Source organism: Aegilops tauschii, chromosome 7 (genome assembly GCF_002575655.3).
Source record: "Aegilops tauschii subsp. strangulata cultivar AL8/78 chromosome 7, Aet v6.0, whole genome shotgun sequence".
NCBI classification, from domain to species: Eukaryota; Viridiplantae; Streptophyta; class Magnoliopsida; order Poales; family Poaceae; genus Aegilops; species Aegilops tauschii.
In genome coordinates this window covers 413771713-413796844 of record NC_053041.3, presented here as the reverse complement: position 1 = coordinate 413796844, position 25132 = coordinate 413771713, and the positions used below count along the sequence as shown (strand labels likewise).

The 25132-nt window shown below is 45.7% G+C and overlaps 1 protein-coding gene across 1 annotated transcript; it reads right to left on the bottom strand.

Annotated features, from left to right (window-relative positions):
* Positions 1 to 10724: 10724 nt before the first annotated feature.
* On the bottom strand, positions 10725 to 14672 carry LOC109773387 (putative methylesterase 12, chloroplastic). Its single transcript, XM_020332080.4, has 5 exons — positions 13648 to 14672; positions 11863 to 12102; positions 11631 to 11774; positions 11413 to 11547; positions 10725 to 11319 (listed from the first exon to the last, which is right to left on the bottom strand). Exons 1-5 carry the CDS (start codon positions 13951 to 13953, stop codon positions 10978 to 10980), a joined length of 1167 nt encoding a protein of 388 aa, XP_020187669.1. The 5' UTR covers positions 13954 to 14672; the 3' UTR covers positions 10725 to 10977.
* Positions 14673 to 25132: the final 10460 nt, after the last annotated feature.

Genomic DNA, 25132 nt, shown 5'->3' with positions numbered 1-25132 from the left:
TGGCTTCAGAGTTGGTTCAGGAAGTGTCCAATCATTTTCATTATTCAATAGCAATTCAGCTTGCTCAACAGTTCTTTCCCTGAAAACACAACCAGCACAACTATCCAGGTGTCTCTGGAAGCATCGTTTAGTCCATTATAAAAGATATCAAGTATTTCATTTTTCTTGAGACTCTCTTCTTCAATTTGCACAAAATTAAATATTTCCTTTAAAGCAGCTTGTTTCTTATGAGCGGGGAAATATTTTGCAGACAAGTAGTAAATCATATCTTGGGGACTAAGCACACAACCAGGAGCAAGAGAATTAAACCATATCTTAGCATCACCCTTTAATGAGAAAGGAAACAATTTGAGAATATAATAATAGCAAATTTTTTCCTCATGAGTAAATAGGGTGGCTATATCATTTAATTTAGTAAGATGTGCCACAATGGTTTCAGATTCATAACCATGAAAAGGATCAGATTCAACCAAAGTAATTAACTCAGGATCGACAAAGAATTCATAATCCTTATCAGTAACAAAGATAGGTGAAGTAGCAAAAGCGGGATCATATTTCATTCTAGCATTCAAGGATTTCTTCTTTTAGCTTAGCTAACAATTTCTTAAGATCCTCTCTATCATTGCAAGCAAAGAAGTCTCTAGCAGTTTGTTTATCCATAACATAACCCTCGGGTACAACAAGCAATTCATATCTAGGGGAGAATCATAATCATCATTTTCAACAATATCATCAGCTTCAGTAATTTCATTCTCTATAACCCTAGCAAGTTGTTCATCAAGAAATTCACCTAGTGGCACAGTATTATCAAGCATAGAAGTAGTATCATCATAAGCATCATGCATAGCAGAAGCGGCATCATCAATAACATGCGACATATCAGAATCAATAGCAGGTGTAGGTGTCGCAAGATTACTCAAAAAGAAGGTGAATCAAGTGCAGAGCTAGATGGCAGTTCCTTACCTCCCCTCATAGTTGAGGAAAAAATCTTGGTTCTTTGATCTTTCAAATTCCTCATAGTGATCAACAGATATAAATCCCAAGTGACTCAAAGAATAGAGCTATGCTCCCTGGCAACGGCGAGAAAAAGGTCTTGATAACCCACAAGTATAGGGGATCGCAATAGTTTTCGAGGGTAGAGTATTCAACCCAAATTTATTGATTCGACACAAGGGGAGCCAAAGAATATTCTCAAGTATTAGCAGCTGAGTTGTCAATTCAACCACACCTGAAAGACTTAATATCTGCAGCAAAGTATTTAGTAGCAAAGTAATATGGAAGTAACGGTAACGGTGGCAAAAGTAACAGTAGCAGTTTGTAGCGATCGTAACAGTGGCAACGGAAAAGTAATGGAGAAAAGATCAATATGTGAAAAGCTCATAGGCAATGGAACAATGATGGATAATTATGTTGGATGGCATTCATCATGCAACGGCTATAACATAGGGTGACACAGAACTAGCTCCAATTCATCAATATAACGTAGGCATGTATTCCGGATATAGTCATACGTGCTTATGGAAAAGAACTTACATGACATCTTTTGTCCTACCCTCCCGTGGCAGCGGGGTCCTATTGGAAACTAAGGGATATTAAGGCCTCCTTTTAGTAGAGTACTGGACCAAAGCATTAGCACTTCGTGAATACATGAACTCCTCAAACTACGGTCATCACCGGGAGTGGTCCCGACTATTGTCACTCCGGGGTTGCCGGATCATAACACGTAGTAGGTGACTATAACTTGCAATATCGGATCAAGAATACAAATATATTCATAAAAACATAATAGGTTCAGATCTAAAATCTTGGCACTCGGGCCCTAGTGACAAGCATTAAGCATAGCAAAGTCATAGCAACATCAATCTTAGAACATAGTGGATACTAGGGATCAAACCCTAACAAAACTAACTCGATTACATGGTAAATCTCATCCAACCCATCACCGTCCAGCAAGCCTACAATGGGATTGCTCATGCACGGCGGTGAGCATCATGAAATTGGTGATGGAGGATGGTTGATGATGACGATGGCAACGGATTCCCCTCTCCGGAGCCCCAAACGGACTCCAGATCTGCCCTCCCGGGGAAGAACAGGGCTTGGCGACGGCTCCGTATCGTAAAACGTGATGAATCCTTCTCTCTAATTGTTTTCTCCCCGAACGTGAATATATAGAGTTGGAGTTGAGGTCGGTGGAGGTCCAGGGGGCCCACGGGCGCGCCCCCACCCTTGTGGCCAGGGTGTGGGCCCCCTTTACTTTATTCTTTCGCCAATATTTTTTATTTATATCAAAACTGATCTCCTTGAAGTTTCAGGTCAATCCGAGAACTTCTTATTCTGCACAAAAATAACACCATGGCAATTCTGCTGAAAACAGCGTCAGTCCGGGTTAGTTCCATTCAAATCATGCAAGTTAGAGTCCAAAACAACGGCAAAAGAGTTTGGAAAAGTAGATACGATGGAGACGTATCAAAGTGTCATAACAATGACATAATTTTTTTCGTTCGGGCCAAAATGTCATGAATGTGCCTTTTTTTGTAGTGTGGAATTCATGAGTATTGAGCCTCTCAAGTATATCGGAAGGGTCTAGCTCCTTGAAATCTGGATGTTCTTGGATCATCAGTGATAGGGTGTCAAATGAGTTGTCAAGTGATCTCAATAGCTTCTTCATGACTTCATGCTTGGTGACTCCAGTGGCGCCAAGTGCACGAAACTCGTTGGTGATATCAGTAAGATGGTCAAAGGTGAGCTGAACATTCTCATTGTCAAGCCTCTTGAAGTGGTTGAAGAGATTGTGAATAATATCGATTCTTGAGTCTCTCTGAGTTGAGACGCCTTTGTTGACCTGGGACAGCCAGTCCCAGACTAGCTTCACAGACTCCAGAGCACTCACACGACCATATTGCCCTTTAGTTAGATGACCATAGATGATGTTCTTGGCGGTCGAGTCTAGTTACGTGAACCTCTTCACATCAGCAGCGGTGACACCTTCACCAACTTTGGGAGCGCCAGTCCTGACGACATAGCAGAGGTCATTGTCAATGGCTTCCAGATGCATGCCCATCGTATTCTTCCAGTAGGGGTAATCAGTGCCATCGAAGACGGGGCACGCGGTGGAGACCTTGTGTCACGCCCAATATGCGACCCTATCCGCGAGGAACTCGAAGGTCCCACCAAGGATAGACCTGCATATTGAAATGCTTTTGCAAGGTGGATATCATTACATCAACATTACATAATATATGGGGATACATACAAGGCATACAAATGCCGCAAGAATACATCAATACATCAAACACATGAACAACATCCGAGTACGGATGAAACATAAACAGAAGCTCAAACGACATCCACCCTGCTATCCCAGGCTGCCGACCTGGAACCTATCCCCTGATCGAAGAAGAAGCAGAAGAAGAACTCCAAAACAAGTAACATCGCTCTCGCGTCAAGATCATCGCAAAACCTGTACCTGCAACTGGTGTTGTAGTAAACTGTGAGCCACGAGGACTCAGCAATCCCATTACCATGGGTATCAAGACTAGCAAAGCTTAAGGGGTAAGGAAGGGGTAAAGTGGTGAGGCTGCAGCAGCGACTAAGCAATATATGGTGGCTAACATACGCAAATAAGAGCGAGAAGAGAAACAACGGAACGGTCGTGAAACTATCAATGATCAAGAAGTGATCCTGAACTCCTACTTACGTCAAACATAACCCAAAAACCGTGTTCACTTCTCGGACTCCGCCGAGAAGAGACCATCACGGCTACACACGCGGTTGATGCGTTTTAAATAAGGTCAAGTGTCAAGTTCTCTACAACCGGATATTAACGAATTCCCATCTGCCACATAACCGCGGGCACGGCTTTCGAAAGATAATACCCTGCAGGGGTGTCCCAACTTAGCCGACTATAAGCTCTCACGGTCAACGAAGGATATTCCTTCTCCCGGGAAGACCTGATCAGTCTCGGAATCCCGGTTACAAGACATTTCGACAATGGTAAAACAAAACCAGCAAAGCCGCCCGATGTGTCGACAATCCCGATAGGAGTCGCACGTATCTCGTTCTCAGGACACACCGGATGAGCAAGACGTCAGGTTGGCATAGACCCTGGTTGCCCAGGGGGTGCCGCACATCGCTCGGTTTGGACCAGCACTTAGACAAGCGCTGGCCCGGGGGGTAAAATAAAGATGACCCTCGGGATGCGCGACTCCCAAGGGAAAAAAGGCTAGGTGAGGCAAATGTAAAACCAAGGTTGGGCCTTGCTGGAAGAGTTTTATTCAAAGCGAACTGTCAAGGGGGTCCCATAAATCACCCAACCGCGTAAGGGACGCAAAATCAAGGAACATAACATCGGTATGACGGAAACTAGGGCGGCAAGAGTGGAACAAAACACCAGGCATAAGGCCGAGCCTTCCACCCTTTACCAAGTATATAGATGCATTAATAATATAAGAGATATTGTGATATCCCAACATAAACATAATCCAACATGGAGCAATCTTCATCTGCAACTAGCAACGCTATAAGAGGGGCTGAGCAAAGCGGTAACATAGCCAAACAACGGTTTGCTAGGAAGGGTGACAAAGGTTAGAGGTTCATGGCAATTTGGGAGGCTTGAAGAGCAAGTGATAGGTAGCGCAGCAAAGCGATAGAACAAAACAACTAGCATAGCAATGATAGTAGTGAGATCCAGGGTAACGGTCATCTTGCCTGCAATCCCGCTAGGAAGAAGAACGAGTCCATGAAGAAGATGAAGCCACGAAGACGAACGAATCCTCACGATCGCAACGACACGGGAACTATCGAGAAGAAGCACACAACATAGTAAACACACCACACATGAACAAGGCATGATGCTCAATCAAGAATGATGCATGACAAGGCTATATGAAGCTACTCATGGCAAGAGATGAAGCATAAGTAAACTAACTATTTAGGCAAGTTTAAATGAGGCCGGAAACAACATATAACAAATCCGGTAAGTCCTCATATGCAAATTTCGAAATTGGTCCAGATCTGAATAAACCTTATGTTCCAGTTGTTAAACAGCAAGTTAAGATGCACCAAGTTGATCTACACGAAATTCTAGTCAAGTTACATATAAAGTTCATTAGATTCGGAGCTACGGCCTAGAAGATATGAGCAAAACAAGAAAAGCATGGCATTGATGCAAAATGCATTCAAACATCAAACAAACACACTCAAGGCATGGATTCAACATGATAACATGAAGCTACATGCAAAACTAAGCAAGTTTCATATAGAGCATGCTCAAAACGGAGCAACGGTGCAACACATACACTCCAAACAAGATATAGCAACAATCTGTCCAAAACAGCAACTAGGCATCTAGCAAGCATCAAAACAATATGCTACAGCAACCCAACATAAATACAAAAGGCATGGAAATGATATACAGGTAAAGCATCACAAAACATGAACACTGAGCTATCTCCAGAAATCACTAGAATATGCTCAAAAAGAAATGGCAAGATTGCAAATAATAACAGGTCACAGACTTAGCCAAAATTACTGGACATGGCAGAAATAACATCAGGTTGCAAAGTTTAGAGCTATCAAAGAACATGCTACAGGAACATATCATAGAAAATAAAGGCATGGGATGAATCTACTAATTTCATAGAACAAAAGTCCCTTACTGATCACGAGCCAAAAAGGTACAGAAGATATGATGGCACCCATGTAAATATAGCAAGTTATATGACAGATTCAGACTTTGTGAAAATAACAGGACATGGCAGAACCAACGATAAGTAGGCATGTTGGTGAGCTTGAACCACTCACCACAGAGAAATACATGGCATGACAAGGTAACCAACAGTAAGATGGCATAAATACGAAGCAAATAATGGCAATAGCATAGTCATAGGGTACATGGATCACTAGTAACAACCATGGCAAAATTAATTAACATGTAACCAATCTGCCAGGAACATTTTGTAGCAAAAGTAGAGCCCGATAACAACAAGCTACAGCATGCCATAAATGAAAAAAAGGGAATGGATGGATAGAGCATAACAGGTATAATAAAACACCATTAGTGAACATCTCCATATTATGCATAGAATGACTTGTAGCAGCAGGTTTACATAGCAACAAAATATAACAGACTCAGACTTAGCAGAAATCACTAAGTTACAGAAATCAGCAACATCACGGAGGCTACTTTGCATGCTTGTGATATCCACCACAGAGCTCCTAAAAATACAAGACAAGCACCACTGTAAAGATAGCATGACATAGATCAAATCACATATAGAGCTCCTACTCATAAGATGCACACATAAAATGCAATGAAAAAGACAAATCAGCAAGTTCTGTAAACAGACAGCAGTTAACATCATATAGCACTCTTGCAACGATGATTAGGGCATCAAGATGAGCTCAAACAAACATGGCACAATGGAATGAAATGTAGAGCGCCTCTCAATGAACATTTCTATATATAACACGCACGAAACGGAGTAGCACACATGGATTTATGATGCAGAGAACATGGCAACATATTGCAAAATTTTACAGACAGAGAAATTCGAGGGGGGGAGGTCAACCTAGTCTGTCAGATCGGATCGGGCCGGAGGGAGTTCGTCGGAGTTGGAGCCGAGGGAGTTCGGGGGAGGAAGGAGAGGCCGGGGACGGGGCGGCGCCGGAGAGGGAGAGGCGCGGGGGTCGGGGACGGGGCCGCGGGGTCGGTCCCGCGAGCGCGGAGGCTGCGGCGTCATGGTCGGGCGACGGGGCCACACCGGCGACGGAGCGAGCCGGCGGAGGAGAGCGGCGGCTTGGAGGAAGGCGGGGGAGGCGCGGGAGCCAGGCGCGGGCGGAGGCGAGCGCCTCGGGCGGCGGCGGCGGATGGGCTCCGCAGGCCGCCGCGGCGGGGAGGAGAGAGAGGGGGCGCGGACGAGGTGGCCGGGCCACGTGTCAAGCGCGGGTTGGCCGCGGGGGCGACTGGCAGTGAGGTGGCGCGCCAGGATTGGGCGAGGAGGCGGCGGAGGACGCGTCCGGCGTGGAGGCGGACATGTCCGGCGGCGGGGAGGAGTTTGGCTAGGGTTTGATCCGCGAAATTTCGAGAGAGGCACACATATATATAGATAGAGGGAGCTAGGAGAGTCCAAACGAGGAGCGGTTTTCGCCCACACGATCGTGATCAAACGACCGAGAGCATGGAGGGGGTTTGGATGGGCTAGTAGGCTGTTTGGAGGGGGGGTTTTCTGCAACACACAAAAGCCCTTTGCGGTTACCCGGTTAACCGTTGGAGTATCAAACGACCTCCAAATGGAACGAAATTTGACGGGCGGTCTGTCGGTGCTATACCAAGGCCACTCGGCAAATCTCGGCCCATTCCGAGAACGTTTTTCTCCCACTCACGAAACAAGGTCTGAGAGGGGCGGCGGTGACGCGCGAGAGTGTCGGATCGCGAAACGGACAACGGGGAAAAGGACCGGATGCAAGTTTTGACAAACATGATGGTGCAATGCAGAAGATGACATGGCAAAATGCAACACGCAAGAAAAAGACACGGCAAGGACGACGAATAACTGGGAGACACCTGGCGCATCGGATCCGGGGCGTTACACCTTGATTATCCCTATAGTCGACATAGCTAAAACTTCATGTGGTTAAACCGAATCACACAGAACAAGGGAGCACCTTGCTCTGATACCAATTAAAAGTGCTAGTTATCGACTAGAGGGGATGAATAGCTGATTTTTATGGAAGTCTTCGAGACAGGCAATGTCTTCGAAGACATGCGGTTAAAACAGTAACTAAATAGGATACTGCGGAAGATAAGCTACACTAGCCATGCAAGAGTGTCAAAGTACAATATAGGTGATGCACGAAGACAAGTAGCAGCTAGGTAGAACAGATTAGAATTGGAAGATAGTGTGAAGACAAATATGTAATCAGAGTGAATGTCTTCACACAATGTCTTTGAACAGAACATGCAAGCAAAGACTTCACGAAGCTAAACTGTAAGTAAAGGAGTGAAGTGATAGAGCCAGTTGCTCGATGAAGACAAGGATTTGGTAGACCAGTTCCAGTTGCCGTGACAGCTGTACGTCTGGTTAGGAAGGCTGAGATTGAACTCAGAAGACCGTGTCTTCACCTTATTCCCCTCGAGCTAAGACCCGCAGACCTCGCCCAATCACTCAGGTGAGTCTTCAAGGTAGACTTTCAAACCTTCACAAACTTCGTTCACCGGCAGTCCACAATGACTCTTGGATGCTCAGAACGCGACGCCTAACCGACTGGAAGATCACAGTCTTCAAGTGTAATAAGTCTTGGGTTCACGCGGAACAGAAAGGCTTCAGTGATGCTTAACACTCTTTGGGCTCTCGGTGTTTTGGGTTGCTCTCAAACAACAAAAGTCGTGCACTAACTCGGAGCAGCCACCAATTTATGGTGGAGGGGGTGGGCTATTTATAGCCAGGAGGCAAACCGACATGATATGTCTAAAATGACGCTGGGTCAATGGACAACTGACACGTGTCGAACGGTCGGATTTCAAACACACGCGGCAGCTTGACTTGGGCTACAAGTAAAGCTGACTCATCCAACTCGGGATAAGATTTTCTCTCATTTGTCTTCGCTCGAAGACAAAGGATTTTGGTTGAGCATCACGTCAATTTTCTGACTTTGTTTACCTCGACCCCACTTAACAGTTCGGTGGTTCCTATGACTCAAGAAAGAAGAAAATGAAACAACGAAAGAAACTATATCTTCACGCTCCATTGTCTTCAACGGATGTCTTCACGTGTCATTATCTCCCACACGAATGTCTTCGCGAACCACCATTGTCTTCAATGTCTTCATACATTTTTAGGGGTCATCTTCGATGGGTAAACCAAATCAATAGGGCTTCTACTTGTGTTCTCCTGTGAATCTCACAAACATATTAGTCCCTCAACCAAGTTTATCGTCAATACTCCAAAACCAACTAGGGGTGGCACTAGATGCACTTACAGAACCTTCGTTATCATGTGATGTTCCCTTTGCTTCACGATACTTTACAAAACCCGAGTTGAGATATATCAGTATCCGCTTGAGTCATACACATGTTCACTATACTGGTCTCCTCGTTATCGGTTTTGTTCTTCTTTTTCGTTGACGTGTTCTGGCATCCACGTGACATTGTCACTTGTGTTTGGCCAGACAATCATGGATGCATCACACCAAGAGGGACCTAAGAATATATCTTCATCGTCGGGGGAGCAAATTCCACTCTCGAGCTATCTAGACCCTTGTCAAACTTTCTGATGAACCTGTAAGTTATCGTTATGATCACCTAGCTACAGATGACGTTTGAGCCAAAGTTCATCGTACGGTAAGAAGTGACTACGATACTCTCATGGTCTATGGAACTAAATCACATGTCAACACTCCATGTTATAACAATTGACTTTTCACGATATTATCTCAAAGCATAACAAACAAGTTTGGGTCGATTCAATATGATCGTTCTTCTAACAACGTACTCTCAATGTTGTTTTGAGACTATCGTTACACTTAACGATATCTCAAGATTTAAAAAACGTGATCACAAACAACACTTGAGCTAGTCTTAGAGGCGAGACTGGGAACCTTATTTTTACCATTTTATCATTCCATACGTGTATATGAGTTTTCCACTGAATCGCATATTTCAGGATCATAGCAGTTATACATAGAATATAAACTCTTAATTATGAATAGAGAAATATAATAATACAATAGTATTGCCTCTAGGGCATATTCCAGCAGCTCCACCATATTCACCGCTTGTGCGACCTCGAACTCCGCCATGGTGTCCTCCACGGCGAAGCCCGCAACCGGCTCCGGCTCATCTTCCTCCTCCGGATCCGTCCCCTCCATGGGCTCCGGCTGTTGTCCACCTCCCTCCTGTTTGTCCTCCTCCTCCTCCTCCTCCGACGAGTCCGGAGGCAGCCCGGCCTTGAGCAGCTGGAAAAAGCTGCTCCAGCATTAGCATAGCGTACGTGTTCTTCTTCTGCCGGGCCATGGCGGAGGCGGTCGGCAAGAGAAGAGGGACGAACTCCGCCATGGTGTCCTCCATGGCGAAGCCCGCAACCGGCTTCGGCTCGTCCTCCTCCGGATCCGCCCCCTCCATGGACTTCGGTTGTTGCCCCCCCCCCCCCTCCTCTTCGTCGTCGTCGTCCTCCTCCTCCTCCTCCGTAGGCAGGCCGGCCTCGAGCAGCTGGAAACGTCGCTCCAGCATTAGCATAGCGTACGTGGTCTTCTTCTACGGGGCCATGGCGAAGGCGAGTGGGGGGAGAAGAGGAAGGCAGAGGGGGAGATAAGTGGATGGACTCAAGCTGGCAGCACGAAGTGAAAGGAAGCGGATATGGCTAGGGCTGGAGGATGGCACCCGACTTAAATAGCCGGATTTTGGCCCTCGAGCGGCTGCGTTCACACCCTCATTGGAGGAGACGACCGTCGGGGTTCCGGGCAATTACGTGTCAAACCCGATAGTCAGTCTGACATGGCAGACATGCCCGAGCCTATAAAGGGGTATCAGTCAACCCGGACGTTTGAGACGCCCGGGTGGGTTGGGTTTTTCCAACCATCTGTTACCGGGCCACCCGCCCATACGTGTGAGACCATTTTGACAAGCCCGGCCGTAGATGTTCTTAGACATGCAGGGATGTAGATCGGGAGCCAAGGCAAATCACGAACCTGCAGGATTTTTTTTTAAACGAACCTGCAAGAGAATGTTTCGAACTTCTGATGACGGCTCAAGATTTAATTCACATTTGTAAAACATCTCTCACAGGCCCATACGCTCGCTATACTCATCATCACAAAAGAAAAAGATATCCCACTTCTTCAGCTAACTACAGTACATTATTTTGATCTCTGGCTGACCGAGTGAACATTCCAAATTAATCTCTCCCTCCCTGTATTCTCCTTTTGCAAACCGCAACCTATGTGCTACTCGTTTCATGTACACGCATGACATTCGGACAGTCATGATTTCTCGGCGCTCTCCTCCTCTTCTTCTAGGGTCTCTGCTTTGCCCGGGAACAGCGCCGCCGGAGCTTGGATCTGCAAGATCTCAAGCAGGATCTTGTGGAGGGACTGCGGCTTTGAGAAGAAGGGGCAGTGGTCGCCGCCCTTTATCTTGAAGATGCCGTCGGGCGGGCTCTCCCGGACCAGCTTCTCCTGGACGTCAGGCGACAGCATCCGGTCGTCCAGCGTCTGGATGAAGTAGCGGCGGATGCTGCCGTAGTTCTCCGCCGTGAGGGAGAGCTTCTCCATGATCGGAGCTAAAGGGATCGGCCTCATGGACACGGTGGCCAGTGCGATATCCTGCAACGTCGCGTGCAAACTTGTCAGCTGCACTTGGTCCACAGAAAAACAGAAGATTGACATGGCAATGTATGTGACATTAGTTCTCAGTACCTTGGAAGGACTTTGGTTGAAATATAACCCCTTGATCTGCTGTTTGTCAAACCTGAGCCCAGTTGGAGGCTTGTCCTTCCCATTTCCGTAAAGTAAATACTGTGATTCTTGCAAGAAAACATCTGCCGACGCGAGCTGCAAAATACCACGTCACATGAGTTTGCGAGTACTCGATAAGAACATAGAAGTGCACGTGGGCACATCAAAGGAGTGCACACCTCTTCAGAGAACACGTCGAAGGGCCTCTGGCTATCCTTTACCATTGTGGCGGTAAGGAATACGGCCTTGGAGATCTTCTTTGGGCAGTGTTCTAGGGCATATGACACACTTGCACCTCCACAACTATGACCGACCAAAACAACCTGCATTAGTGTCGACGTGAACACAACAGTCAGATACCCGGTTCTGATTTTTAATGAATGTGTGAAGAGAAACAGATGTAGTACTCGCCTTCTCGTTCTCAGGGAGTTTACTGAGGTAATCAATTAGTGGCTTGGAGTACTCTTCCAATGTAGTTATGCTGTTTGTATCAGTGTGGTCTATGCCAGAGCCAGTGAGGTCTAAGGCGACAGGATCGAGACCAGCTTCCTCCAACAGGGAGATGGTCTTGTACCAACACCAAGCGCCAAATCCTTCCCCATGGACAAGAACAACTTTCTTGGTTTCTAAGTTCTCTAAAACAATTTGGACCTGAAAATATGCCAGAACAAGAAGCGTGAAAAACTGAAATCAGTTCAAAAGAACACATAGAACCACAAGCTAGTCTGAAGTTGCAAGAGCAAAGTGTTAAACAAGGAAGAATAAATAGTGTAAGAGCAAATGAGGATCACTTCTACTGTATGGTTAGGTCCTAACTCCTAAGATAAAGCACCACCAGATGCCCATGTGCATGTAGAAGCATATGCCAGCATGACTGTTGAAACTCTTTTTATAAGTATAAAAATAGCTTATACCCGAGTGTGAAATGCACGAAAACTGCAAACAGAATGATCATTTGAGAGGGACCACTGTAAGAAATGGGAACATGCTATCAACTAGTGAGGCAGCTGTTGAGTTCATAAGCTCATAGTATTGTCTTGTAGTCCTGAGAGAACACTGTAAGAAATGGGAACATACTATCAACTAGTGAGGCAGCTGTTGAGTTCATAAGACTCGTAGTATTGTGTTGTAGTCCCAACTCCTAAAGGAATGTATCTTGTAAGGTTTCTCCATGAATATATAAACCTATCTTATGTATGAATCAACAGTTGTACGTAAAGATGCATTTCCGACGTATAGTAGTATGTATAATAATCCATACTCAAATTTCCAAAATATGGGTTCGAGATTCTAGAAGCATAGAGTAAGCTCAAACTATTAACAGGTAACAAAATTAATCATAAAGAAAAAACCACTCCCTCCGTCCGAAAAAGGTTGTCCCTCAAATGGATGTATCTAGCACCATTTGAGAGACAAGCTCGGGACAAGCTTTTCCGGACGGAGGGAGTACAAAGTACATGTCGCCATTGGCAGATGTACATCAACAAATCTTAGTACCAACAAGATGAGCAGCACAGAGGAAGCGTAGAAACCCATCTTCCTATCACAGTGACACTTCAGAACCTCTGATTGTCAACTACAGTATAATATGAAGTTACTGCTCATTATAATTCAAAATCAACCCAAACAAGGAAGCCATGAAGAAACTGAGTAAAAGCATGCTGGTGCTTCCTTGCAGAAAAAGAATGTGTCCTTCAACAAACATAAAAGTACTGAAGTACTCACATCATATCACCGAATTATCTCCAATTCACAAGCAATCCAAAAAGGAACCAATTTACTAGTGAAATAGTAAAACCTAGAGCAACCAGACATTAAAGAATGTAGCAAAGCAGGTAACCGGCAATCCCGTGGTACCACTCTGATAATGACAGAATTTTGCCGACCAAACAACCTAAACAACAAAGCATACAACAGTATGCTAACGCCAAATCATTTAGGGCCAGATGGCCAGCTGGTCCTGCAAGAACTCTTGCAGTTGAAAAGTTTGGTACTAGACCTAACTAAGTACAGTTTGTAACTGGACCAACCTCTATAATTTACAAAAGAAAAAAATCAGAACTTTCTTTGACAATGAACTTGTTGATTATAACATTGTACCGTAGTTCTAGGCAAGAACACAAAGCAAGGCTGGGACAAGGGAGCGTGGAAGTACAGAAAGAGCGGAGCAGAAACAGAGAAGGGTCGGGGCCTTACAGCCTTGGCATTGGTGACGGAGTCCGGGAGGTTGCCGTGGCGCCGGGAGCTGGTGGAGCCGGGGCCGATTCGGCGGGACATGGAGCCGCCGCCGGCGTCGATGCGGCGCGACATGGAGCCGCCGGCGTCGAGGTGCTGGTGGATGGCCATGGCGAGCGCCTGGCGGTGCAGGAGCTCCTCCTCCGCCGGCGTGAGCTTGGCCGCCCCGCCGCGCGGCGGGCGCGTGCTCCCCATGCGCTTGCTGCGCGACACCGCGGCCGCGCCCCGGTGCTCCTTGCGCGGCATGCACGCGAACGCGTTGCCCATCGGAGAGAAACCGCGGGAGGATAACTTGCGGCGAAAAAAGGAGGGCGTGTCTTTCTCTCAAGTCTCAAGAACGAATCGGCAGAGACGAGCAAGAAAACAAGAGGTCGATTTCAGCTTCAAGAAGGGCGGGAGTGGACTCACAGAGGAACAGGAAGAACAAAACAGGAACAACGAACTGGTAGAAGAAATTCAACTTCCGGAAAGGAAAAGGAATGGCGGATGAGAAGAAAGATTTTTCTCCAACTGCAAGAGCAGGAACGGTGCCGGCGAGAAGCACGGTTCGGCTGGCAAAGCGATGCGGGGAGGAAGAGGAAGCACGGAGCAGATCTGAAAGAAGAGGCGGAATTTATGAGTGGTCCTGACACCTAACTCGTCTCTCCACACGAATCTCGCCAAAAAGGATTTATTCCCCCCTCTCTCTCCTGTATCTTTTGGATCTTCTCCCGCACAAATAATTTGGTTCGCTAACACAAGGAAGAAAGAAAGAAAGATTAGAAATTTGGAAGCAGCAGCGAAGACAGACAAAGGGAGGAGAAGCTTTAGGCGGCGGTTTCCTGGGAATTGTGTCTCTTGTGCTCTCTTTCCCTGCTGCTGGTGGAGTCTCCTACTCTCCTCCCACTCTCTCTCCCTCTGCAGATGAGAAGAAAAAGGAGGAAGGAGACCTCTTTTTTGTTATTTTCTTCAGCAGTAGGAGTACCAATTTTCCATCCCGGTCCACTGGGTGTCTTAATTGTCTGGTTTGGCCTGACTTTTGACCTCCACCCTGTCCTTCTCCTCTTTATTATTCCTCAGAATCAGACCAGATAAAGATCAAAATTCCAGCCAGCTTATTTCCCTAAATTAACATATTATTATTCTGGTTTTTCTTCCATTCCTGGGGATATCCTGGTCTGCCTTTCTCAGATCCAAAGTGAGGCCCTGCCTCACACTTTCAGGAAATAGGTTCGTGTCTGACTTTTGAGCTCCCTTTTTGACTGCGATGATTCATTGTACTTTTGAGCTACTAGTACGTGTGGATTGCGAAAAATAGTGGGCGCCTGATGAACGGATGTGGAAGCACTGTTGGAGTAAATTTGTCGACCCATGTCCTTTGCTGTGCTGCCTCCCCCATTCTTTAATGAATGAATGCGCCATTTGGACTAATTTCCAGCAGTGGAACGGTTGTAGGACTAGTAGTACTGTTGTACTGTGAGAGACAATGTAAACTGTTGTGTAGGGCATGCGAGCGTGTGAGTGAGCAGCATTTTCCTGCTGGTGTGATTTTTGATGTGGATATGTTCGGGTTATCGTTTCCTTTGCTTCCGTCACTGGTATATTCATAGCTAATGAGAAAGCAACACGAGTGTACTAGCAGCTGGTGGTGATAGCTTAGCTAAACAGGCCGGCGCATTAACACAACGTTGGATTACAGGACGACGCGACAAGGGCATGGCGCTTGGTTGCAACGGCACGTCAAGTTACTCACTCTCGTTGTATTGTAGTATCCGTCCATGGATCCCAGAGTACGTGTGATAAAGGAAAGCTCAACTCGCCTACATAAATACTCTCTGCTAACTTTGTACTAGTACGTACTATGAGCAACTCCAACCCGCGCCGACGCATTTCGTCTGCGCGCGTCCGTTTGGGTCGTGGCGGACAGAAAAATCGACCCAACGCGTCGACTCAAAAGGACGCGCTTCCACTTTTCGTCGGCCGGTCGACCCATTCCCGGCTCAATTCCGAGCCTTATTTGCGTCAGCGCGAACAAGAGACGGACGCGCGCGCCGCGCGCCGTGCGCAAACTACTCCCCCTGGCCCGCCAGTCGGCGGCAAAGCCTCCATCATTTTCCTTCACTTTCCCAAAACCCACCCGCCCGCACGCGCTCCCGGCCGCTCGCCATGGACGACGCCCTCGATGCCGCCACCGGCCTCGCCTCCCTCGCCTCGTCCGGCATCACCTTCGCCCCCTCCATCAAAGGCAAGCCGCGTGCCCCCCGCAAGACCACCGCCACACCCAAGAAGAAGAAGCAGCTGACGCCCGAGGAGCGGGTCACGGAGTCGGCGAAGAGGAAGGGCCGGAGGCACGTGGCGCACGCAAGGGAAGAAGCAGCCGCCGCCGCCCTCGCCCCCGCCACGCAGCAGGAGGACACCAACGCCCGCGTCGCGGCGGCAACGAGGGAGGCGCTGATCTACCTAGGGTTAATCCTTGGCCAGCACGGGCTCGTCAACGGCGTCGTGGCCGCAGCCAGCACCGGCTCGTCCGCGTTTCCTCGGATGGTGCTGCTAGAGTCATTCCGCGCGTCGGCGACTCACCCGATTCCCGGCTTCCACGCCTATCTGCAAGCCTCTCGACTCTCCGGGGAATGCTCGCCGGAGGTAAGCATGGTAGCGCCTTCCATGTCCGCGCGCGCGCCCATCGACCTCAACGCCACGCCGGTAGCCGGTGCCTCGTCGTCCGGAGGGTGCGAGGAAACGCGCGGGGGAGATGCCAGATGACATGCTCCCCGGCGCCCGCAACCTGTTCGACGGAATGCGGATGGCCGGCGACGACGAGACGGCCAACCGTTTCATGCAGAGCATCATCTTCGAGGGTGGTACGGCGGCCGCTGGCGGTGCCGCTGCGGCTGGCTACGATCCCGATGAGACCCAAATCCAGGACGACCGAGGGTCGTTCACACCGACGGCCTATGATCAAGCTGGCATGCATGACGCCTTCATGCAAGATCAGGTCGGCCTGGACCTGGACAGCTTCCCGCTCAGCCACGAGTTTCTGGAGGACTACGGCCTCGAGGAAGAAGATGAGTTGGACATCGAAGGGGAGCCTTTGTTCGAGGACGAGCTCGCCAACCAAGCCGCCGGGGCGAAGCCGAAGCCGCAAGAGCAAGCGACCAAGGCATGCACGGCGGCCGAGGACAAGCTCCTTTGTGAGTGTTGGAGGGACATTGGGCGAGACCCCAAGGTCGTCGCCGAACAAAAGGCATCAACCTTTTGGACTCGCGTCCATCGTGAGTTTCATGAATGCAAGAAGTTTGCGCCATGCCAAATGCAAAGCACGCACGGGTGGGTGTCCATTTCGAAGCGATGGAAGATGATCCAACAAGAGTGCAAAAAGTTTTGTGCCACTCTTTAGAGCATCAAGGCACGCCCGATGAGCGGCATCGGCATGCAAGACATGGTATGCATGCGCCCCTCTTTATTTTCATTCCGTTTATGCTTGCATGTCCATTTGCATATCCATTTGCCCATATGCTTGCATGTGATGACACACAACTATAGGGGATCTATCGTAGTCCTTTCGATAAGTAAGAGTATCGAACCCAACGAGGAGCCGAAGGAAATGACAAGTGGTTTTCAGCAAGGTATTCTCTGCAAGCACTGAAATTATCGGTAACAGATAGTTTTGTGATAAGACAAATCGTAACGGGTAACAAGTAATAAAAGCAAACAAGGTGCAGCAAGGTGGCCCAATCCTTTTTGTAGCAAAGGACAAGCCTGGACAAACTCTTATATAAAGCAAAGTGCTCCCGAGGACACATGGGAATTGTTGCCAAGTTAGTTTTCATCATGCTCATATGATTCGCGTTCGTTACTTTGATAATTTGATATGTGGATGGACCGGTGCTTGGGTGCTGCCCTTCCTTGGACAAGCCTCCCACTTATGATTAACCCCTCTTGCAAGTATCTGCATCTATGAAAGAAGAATTAAGGTAAACCTAACCATAGCATGAAACATATGGATCCAAATCAGCCCCTTACGAAGCAACGCATAAACTAGGGTTTAAGCTTCTGTCACTCTAGCAACCCATTATCTACTTATTACTTCCCAATGCCTTCCCCTAGGCCCAAATAATGGTGAAGTGTCATTTAGTCGACGTTCACATAACACCACTAGAGGAAAGACAACATACATCTCATCAAAATATCGAACGAATACCCAATTCACATGATTGCTTATAACAAGACTTCTCCCATGTCCTCAGGAACAAATGTAACTACTCACAAAGCATATTCTTAATCATAACCAGAGGAGTATTAATTATCATTAAGGATCTGAACATATGATCTTCCACCAAATAAACCAACTAGCATCAACTACAAGGAGTAATCAACACTACTAGCAACCCACAGGTACCAATCTGAGGTTTTGGGACCAAGATCGAATACAAGAGATGAACTAGGGTTTGAGAGGAGATGGTGCTGGTGAAGATGTTGGTGGAGATTGACCCCCTCTCAATGAGAGGATCGTTGGTGATGACGATGGCTTCGATTTCCCCCTCCCGAAGGGATGTTTCCCCGGCAGAGCAGCTCCGTCGGAGCCCTAGATTGGTTCTGCCCAGGTTCCGCCTCGAGACGGCGGTGCTTCGTCCCAAAAGCTTCCTTCTGATTTTTTCCAGGTCAAAACACACCATATAGCAAAAGATGGGCACCGGAGACCTGCCAGGGGGCCCACAAGGACGGGAGGCGCACCCAGAGGGTAGGGCGCGCCCTCCACCCTTGTGGCTGACTGGTGGCCCCCCTGGCACTTTCTTCGCCCAATATTTTTTATATATTCCAAAAACATGCTCCGTGAAGTTTCAGGACTTTTGGAGTTGTGCAGAATAGGTCTCTAATATTTGCTCCTTTTCCAGTCTAGAATTCCAGCTGCCAGCATTCTCCCTCTTCATGTAAACCTTATAAAATAAGAGAGAAAAGGCATAACTATTGTGATATAATGTGTAATAGCAGCCCATAATGCAATAAATATCGATATAATTGTCTATCCCCTCTCAAAATCCAGATTTTCCCATCATCCAATACGCTGATGATACAATTTTCATTATGCCTGCTATTGAGGAACAGTTGATGGCCATGAAAAACATGCTTCTCACCTTCCAACAATCCACTGGTCTGAAAGTGAATTTTAGCAAGTCCTCCTTGATCCCTTTGAATATGGATAATGAACTAGCTACAGGATTGGCATCAGTCCTGGGTTGCAATATTGGAACTACTCCTTTTACATACCTGGGCCTGCCAATGGGTACCACAAGGCCTAGGATAACAGATTTCATGCCTATGGTTGACAGAGTTGAAAGAAGACTCTCTTGCAGCTCTTCCATGCTTAATCAAGGTTCTAGACTTCAACTCCTTGCATCAGTCTTGACCTCTATGCCAATCTATTTCTTGTGTTCGTTTAATATTCCCCCAGGAATTATTAAGCAACTTGACAGGATCTTCGGACAATGTCTTTGGAGAGGTAATAGTGACACTCCAAAACAATCACTGGCTGCATGGAGTTTGGTCTGCAGGCCCAAGGACAAAGGTGGGCTTGGGATAATCAATCTTAATATTCAGAACCAGGGGCTTCTTATTAAGCATTTGCACAACTTTTATAATAAAGTGGACATCCCCTGGGTATCTTTGATTTGGAATTCATATTATGATGGAGTGGTACCTCAAGCTACTGTGATGACAGGGTCTTTTTGGTGGAGAGATGTTTTTAAACTCTCTAACACATATAGAGCAGTTGCATAAGCTAAGGTCAACATGGGGGATTCTGTAATGTTCTGGCTGGATGCTTGGCAGGTGGGTGGATCCACAATGCCTCTCTTCAAACGACTACCAAGGCTGTTCTCTTTTGTTAAAGATGATAAAGCTTCTGCTGCTGAAATCCTTAGCTCCTCAAACCTCTTCTCATTGTTCTATCTGCCTATATCTCAAGAAGCCATTGAGGAACTGAGGATCCTCTAGGATTGGATTCTGAATCTTCAAAGGGACTGATGATGTCTGGACCCGGGTGGGAAAATCAGGCGCCTACTCTGCAAAAAGTTTTTACAACGTCATGCATACTCACATGCCCTCGATCCAGACATGCAATGGCTTTGGAGAAGCAAGTGCACCATGAAAATTAAAGTCTTTGGATGGTTGTTATTCTTTGATCGCTTGAACACCAAAGATATGCTTGTCAGAAGGCATTGGAGATTGCCTGAGGATGACAACCTATGTGTCATCTGCGCTGCTCAGGTTTATGAAGACAGGCTACACCTCTTCATCAACCGCACCTTTAGCTCCAGAGTATGGAACTACCTGAGGATTGACTGGATAGGTGGGGATGATTTGCAGCATTGTATTGCTCATGCAAGGACTTCCTTCAGGCACCCCTTCTTCTTTGAAGTCATGCTTACAGCAGCTTGGAACATTTGGATTCTGCGCAATGGAAGAACTTTTAGAGGAGAGAGGGCTTCTTTTGCTGTGTGGAGATGTAATTTTGTACATGATGTAACTCTATTATCTCATAGGCTAGCTAGTTCAACCAGGGACTCTCTTCTGGCTTGGGTTAACTCCCTACCTTAGTATATAGGTAAGTAAGGGTAGGTTTTTCTTTTTGTGTACTTTACATACTTGTAACTGTTCTTTTAGTTTGAGTTTGGAATAAAAGACTGTGGGGCTTTGCTCCACAGTAGATAGTTTCAAAAAATATCAATATAAAAGCATGATGCAAAATGGACGTATCAACTCCCCCAAGCTTAAACCTTGCTTGTCCTCAAGCGAAAGCTGATATCGATAAATATGTCCACATGTTTAGAGATAGAGGTGTCGATAAAATAAAATACGGACATGAGGGCATCATGATCATCTTTAGAACAACAACATATAATGCCATATAATTTCTGATGCTAAAGTAACAATTCGTTCACAAGGTAAAGTATGAATCAGAAACTTCATTGAAAACTAACAAACTATGATCTCAGTCATTGAAACAATTAGAATTTATCATAACATCAGAAAGAGTCAATAAAAAGCCTTTCAAAAAGTCCACATACTCAACTATCATTTAATCTTTCACAATTGCTAACACTCATGCTTTCCGCAAAAAAAAAAATTGCTAACACTCACGCGATACTTATGGGTACAAAGTTTCAATCGGACACAGAGAAAGATAGGGGCTTATAGTTTTGCCTCCCAACTTCTTACCTCAAGGGTAATGTCAACAACAATACTTTATGATAACCTACATCCGAGTGGATATATATATCCGGATCCCTCCAACACATAGAGCTTGCCAATGGAAAAAGTGTAAAAAGGAAAGGTGAAGATCACCATGACTCTTGTATAAGGATAGGAGATAAAGGTAAAAGATATATAGGCCCTTCGCAGAGGGAAGCAGAGGTTGTCATGCGCTTTTATGGTTGGATACACAAAATCTTAATGCAAAAGAATGACACTTTATATTGCCTCTTGTGATAAAGACCTTTATTATGCAGTCCGTCGCTTTTATTTCTTCCATATCACAAGTTCGTATAAATCTTATTTTCTTCACACTAATAGATCATGCATATTTAGAGAGCAATTTTTATTGCTTGCACCAATGACAACTTACTTGAAGGATCTTACTCAATCCATAGGTAGGTATGGTGGACTCTCATGGCAAAACTGGGTTTAGGGATGTTTGGAAGCACAAGTAGTATCTCTACTTGGTGCAAAGAATTTGGCTAGCATGAGAGGGAAAGGCAAGCTCAGCATGTTGGATGATCCATGACAATATAACTTCTATTCGGATATAAGAAAAGATAACACATTATATTGTCTTCCTTGTCCAACACCAACCTTTTAGCATGTCATATTTTGATGAGTGCTCACAATTACAAAAGATGTCCAAGATAGTATATTTATATGTGAAGCCTCTCTTTCTTTATTACTTCCTATTAATTGCAACAATGACCAAAACTATGTTTGTCAACTCTCAACAACTTTTATTCATCATAAGATCAATATATGATTATTCTTTTTATTCTTTCTTTTATTTAATTCCCTCAAGATCATAGCAAGAAAGCAAAGCCCTCAACTCAAAACTACTCTTTATTATATATATCACAGACTCGATTACATGGATAGAGATCGAAGCAAAACTCAAAGCTAGATCATACTGAAAAATTTATTCTACTAGACGAAGATATAACCAAAAGGATTGAACTAAGAAAAATGATAAAGATAAAGATGTGGTGATGATACGATACTGGGACACCTCCCCCAAGCTTGGTAGTTGCCAGGGGGAGTTCACATACCCATGTATTTATGTCTCACTACAAAAAAAAGACACTTCCGTGATGATATGTGTTTGTCACGGTAGGTCACGTTTTCTGTCATGCATGTACATCCATGAAAATTTTATGACTGAATCAAGATAGTCATACATGTGCTGTCGTAGAAGTGTTTCATGACATTACCAAAATTATCATCACGGAAGTGTCCACATCCATGATGATAAATCACGCGTCATAGAAGTGATTTCGTCAAGGGTGATCGACACTTGGCATCCACCGTAACGGGACGCCGTTAAGCTATCGGGTCCGGTTTTGGATCCAATAACCCGCTAACAGCAACGACCAATGCCGATTTTCCACGTGTAAAATTCTCATTGGCTGATGGAACCACGTGTCAGCTCCGCGTTGGCACAGGTGTCACTCATCCAATGGGCGAGATGCGCCTATGATACGTTGACACATGGACAGGCCCAAAAGTGGCCCATAAAGATTAAATGGGCTGGCCCAACTAAAGGCCCACAAGATTTAGCGGGCCATGATGGGCCGGCCCAGCTAAAGACCCACAAGATTTTGGAGACCATAATGGGTCGGCCGAGCTAAAGGCCCAACATTCTCAGTTAAGGCCCGTACAGCTAGTGTTAAATCGGCCCGTCAACGACCCGTGCTAAACTTGTCATCATTGCGGCCCATGGTCACTTCTGGCCCGTTAATAGTCCGCTAAGAATTTGGGTCGAATTACGGCCCGGTGTGTTTCCGGCCTATTAAAGGTCCTGCTTCATTTGGGCCCATTTATAGGCCATTGAAACTTTTGGCCCATAAACGACTGTGAAGGATATGGGTCATATTCGGCCATGTCTGACATTCAGCCTGTTAGAGGCCCACTACAGATTTGGGCCACTTTCAGCCTGTTGTGACTTTCAGCCTGTTAACGTCGGACGAAATCCATGTGCCATATGTGGCCCAACGCCACATCGGGCCTACTAACAGCCCATATAAAAATGACACTAATCAAGCCCGACCGAACTTCCGGCCTGTTAAAGGACCCTGTAGTAGGTCGGCGCATTTACGACCCATCTGAATTTTGGCCTGTGGACGATCCGCATTGTAAATGGGCCACCATTTCGGCCTGCTAAGACCAGTGGGTTATTTGGCCCAATCAGGGCCCCATCTTACTTTCGACCTACTAAAGGCCCATGTTTTTATGGGCTCGAGATATTTACACATGTAAACGGCCTATTATTACTGAGGGCCCAAATTATATTTAGGCATGTTAAAGGCCCACTATGGGCATGGGCCTACCAGAAAAATATGAAAGCTTATGCTGATTTAGGCCCAGATATTTTTAGTGGGCTACATGCAAATTTTGGCCCAGAATTGTTTTTAGCCCAATTGGAATGGGCCCGACGAATGTTGGCATGTTGGGCTCCTACGAAGCTTTCGGCCGAATACATTACTAAGATAAACCAACACTATATTAAAATAGCGTCGTAATTATTGCAACCTTTGGCATCATCATAAATGTTGTATCACAACAAAATAAATTCCAACCATACAACAAAAGGCCTGTTGGCATAACGTTTACAGTCCTTGCAGATAAAAGCACCATCAGATGAATAGAAGCACACATCATTTGACCTGAGTGCTTATGTTTCAGGCTGTAGAATCTGATGGAGCAGCATGATCTTCCCCTTTTTCCGCCATTGCTCTTGAACAACGAAGCAAATGTCTGATAGTCTGGTTTCAAAACCATTCATATCTTCACCACATTTGTCAACCACTATTTTTGTTTCCGACACAACGTCCATTAGGGATTGGACTTGTGTCTGGAGCATAGATATATCACTCTGTCTAGCCTGAAGATTTTGTTCAGTAGGCGATTTGGACGAGGTTACTTTGACAACCAACCCAGAATTATGCAGGAAGGTGCTTTTTGCACTGTTAGTGGAGAGATACTGACGCACTGCAGCAAGAGGTGACATTGTGCCTGTGGTAGCCTCGTCACCTTCAGGTGGTTGTGGCTGTTCAATCTTTTGTTCCATAGCTTGCTGAAAGTTTGAACTTGTAGATTAGTGTACCAGATAAGTTACTAATGAGACAAAAACAAACAAAGTAGGTTTCACATTTATACATAAGTTATTTTGGTGAACTACTATAATACATTAGCATGTATTGTAGTGCCAACTACATAATAAAATCACTTTCGGAACATATGTCCATGTAGCATGGCTACTGTATTGTCTATTTCCTCACATTCGTTGACATCTAAGGATAAAGAGACATGGTTTAAAGTAGGATAAAGAGACATCATTCATATCATGGGCAAACAGATATAAAACAAACACGCTATTGTATCACTGTGTGCGCACGTGAACATCACAACTAGATTATAGATCAAGACCAAAAGAATATCCTTCATCTCTTTTAAACCATGTAAGGTGAAATGATACGTTAAGACAACTGTGTACAAAAGTGAACAGAGTAACTGACATTAGTTGCAAACAAAGCAGTTAAATGAACACATCATAGTACCAATCAGTTCAAAGGTAGGAGGAGTAAGGACTTACAACAGCGGCCTGAACTGGTGTGCTCATGCCCTTCATCTTGCTGGTGTGGCAATCCTTGAAGATTTGCACTGCATTCGGTTCAGGTTCTTTTTGGTCCGCATGGGTTTTCCTCTGTATTTGGAACAAGTCAATATAGATACGATAGTATGGCACAGAAAAAAGAAGGAAGTAGCAGCTATTTACAAGAGCCTCGCAGTGTGCAATATAGCTACGAGATCCTGTTGTATGTTGGAATTTCACTTTAGAACGGTTGGTCTTGTTCTTCAAACAGTTAGCCTAGAAGAAGATACACTTGTAAGGCACATACATAAATACAAGTTCAATATGTGGTCTGATCAAATACATATACCCTACCTGATACTTTGGATCAGACCAGTGTTTAACATGGGTTGTCCAGTCTTCATCTGTAATATATTCCACTGGAGATGTTTGGGCGATTTCATTATTAGCCTTGCCTTCAAAGTGAGATTTTCTAAGGTGGCACCGATACTGTCGCAGAGCAGACTGAAAAACATGAGTGCATGCTTGTTTAGTTGCATCATCTTTCGGATCCAACTTGAACCTCATCTGTTGAAAAAAGAATGTGAGTCTTACTAGGAGGAAGCTAGAAAGTAT